The sequence below is a fragment of the Nanorana parkeri genome, unplaced genomic scaffold, assembly GCF_000935625.1.
Source record: "Nanorana parkeri isolate BGI_ZX_2015 unplaced genomic scaffold, ASM93562v1 scaffold88, whole genome shotgun sequence".
Taxonomy (NCBI): domain Eukaryota; kingdom Metazoa; phylum Chordata; class Amphibia; order Anura; family Dicroglossidae; genus Nanorana; species Nanorana parkeri.
The window spans coordinates 158,595-159,682 of NW_017306356.1; the positions used below are offsets into that span (position 1 = coordinate 158,595).

The 1,088-nt window shown below is 53.1% G+C and overlaps 1 protein-coding gene across 7 annotated transcripts in view; it reads right to left on the reverse strand.

Moving 5' to 3' along the window:
• The window catches only part of CLTA (clathrin light chain A), a 32,544-nt gene extending 32,152 nt beyond the window's left edge, over positions 1-392 (reverse strand). For 4 of the 7 annotated variants that reach the window (XM_018552436.1, XM_018552435.1, XM_018552441.1 and 1 more), the window contains exon 1: positions 67-391. In XM_018552436.1, the coding sequence (XP_018407938.1) occupies positions 67-232 (166 nt within the window). In that variant the 5' untranslated portion in view covers positions 233-391. Of the gene's footprint in view, positions 1-62 lie in introns of all 7 variants that reach the window. The other 3 variants (XM_018552437.1, XM_018552439.1, XM_018552438.1) reach the window with 3 other exon arrangements.
• Between the last annotated feature and the right edge of the window lie 696 nt (positions 393-1,088).

The window sequence follows — 1,088 nt, forward strand, 5'->3', positions numbered from 1 at the left end:
CCCCCCCAATGCAGGGGAGGCGGCCCCACAGTGACACGGGCTGTCATCCCTATCCCCCGCACTCACCCACATCCCCGTCGTGCATGGAGATTGGCACCTCCCCGCTGTCCAGGATACTGAAGCCGTCGTCATTCTCGATGCCGGCGATCTCACTCTCCTGCTGGGCCAGGAAGGCGGCGGCTGGGTCCTCTTCGGTGGACACTCCGTTCCCGAACACATCGAACTCGGACATGGTGGGCAGGAGGCGAGGGCCGATCAATGCTCTGTACAGATATCACCAGCGGATCCTGCCCGGTCACACTCCTGCCAAAAGCGATGAGCCACAGAAGACACCGGAGATGACGAAGACCGGGAAGAGGAGATAGAGCCCAACGTCAATCGTGTGGCAGGAAATGGTGTCACGTCAGCTGACTCTTACTGTGGGTCATGTGATAACAAGGAAGGGAGGGTGGGGTGCAGACTAACATGGAGAAAGGGGGGGTGGTGGAGGTTGGTTTTGCTGAGATCTTTTTCTAAACAAGCTAGTTGGCTGACTCTTATCCCGGTCCCCTGGCTTCATTACTGTGATAGCCATAGATCAGGAAAATCACCATCTTTTATATGTATACCTTCCAATGTTCTGAGATCAGGGAGAAGGGCACTACTTTTACCGGGGTAGGCAGCCTTGGCCCTCCTGCTCTTGTGGAACTACAAGTCCCAGATTGCATTGTAAGACTGACAGCCAGAGGCTGTCCAAAAGGCATAATGGGGTTTGTAGTTTCATCATAGCTGGAGTGCCAAGGTTGCCTACACCTCAGGCGTGTTCAGTTCCTTAGCCAAGCGCTGAGTAGCTGTTCTGCAGCAGCTTCACTGAACGTTTTGGCTGCACAGTGCCAAGCAAAATGGCGGAGGATAATATTTTTGACTCATAAATACCTTTTTCCAACAAATATTTGGTGTGCTCGTCCACCGAAAAACATTAAATTGTAGATTCCCACGCTGTGATTTCCGCCATCATGGTTCTGGCACCTTTCTACAGATGTGCCAGTTGTGCCCACAGTCAAAATGGCCCCTGGTGCTCTGTCCCACCTTCTCCATCACACTCAGCG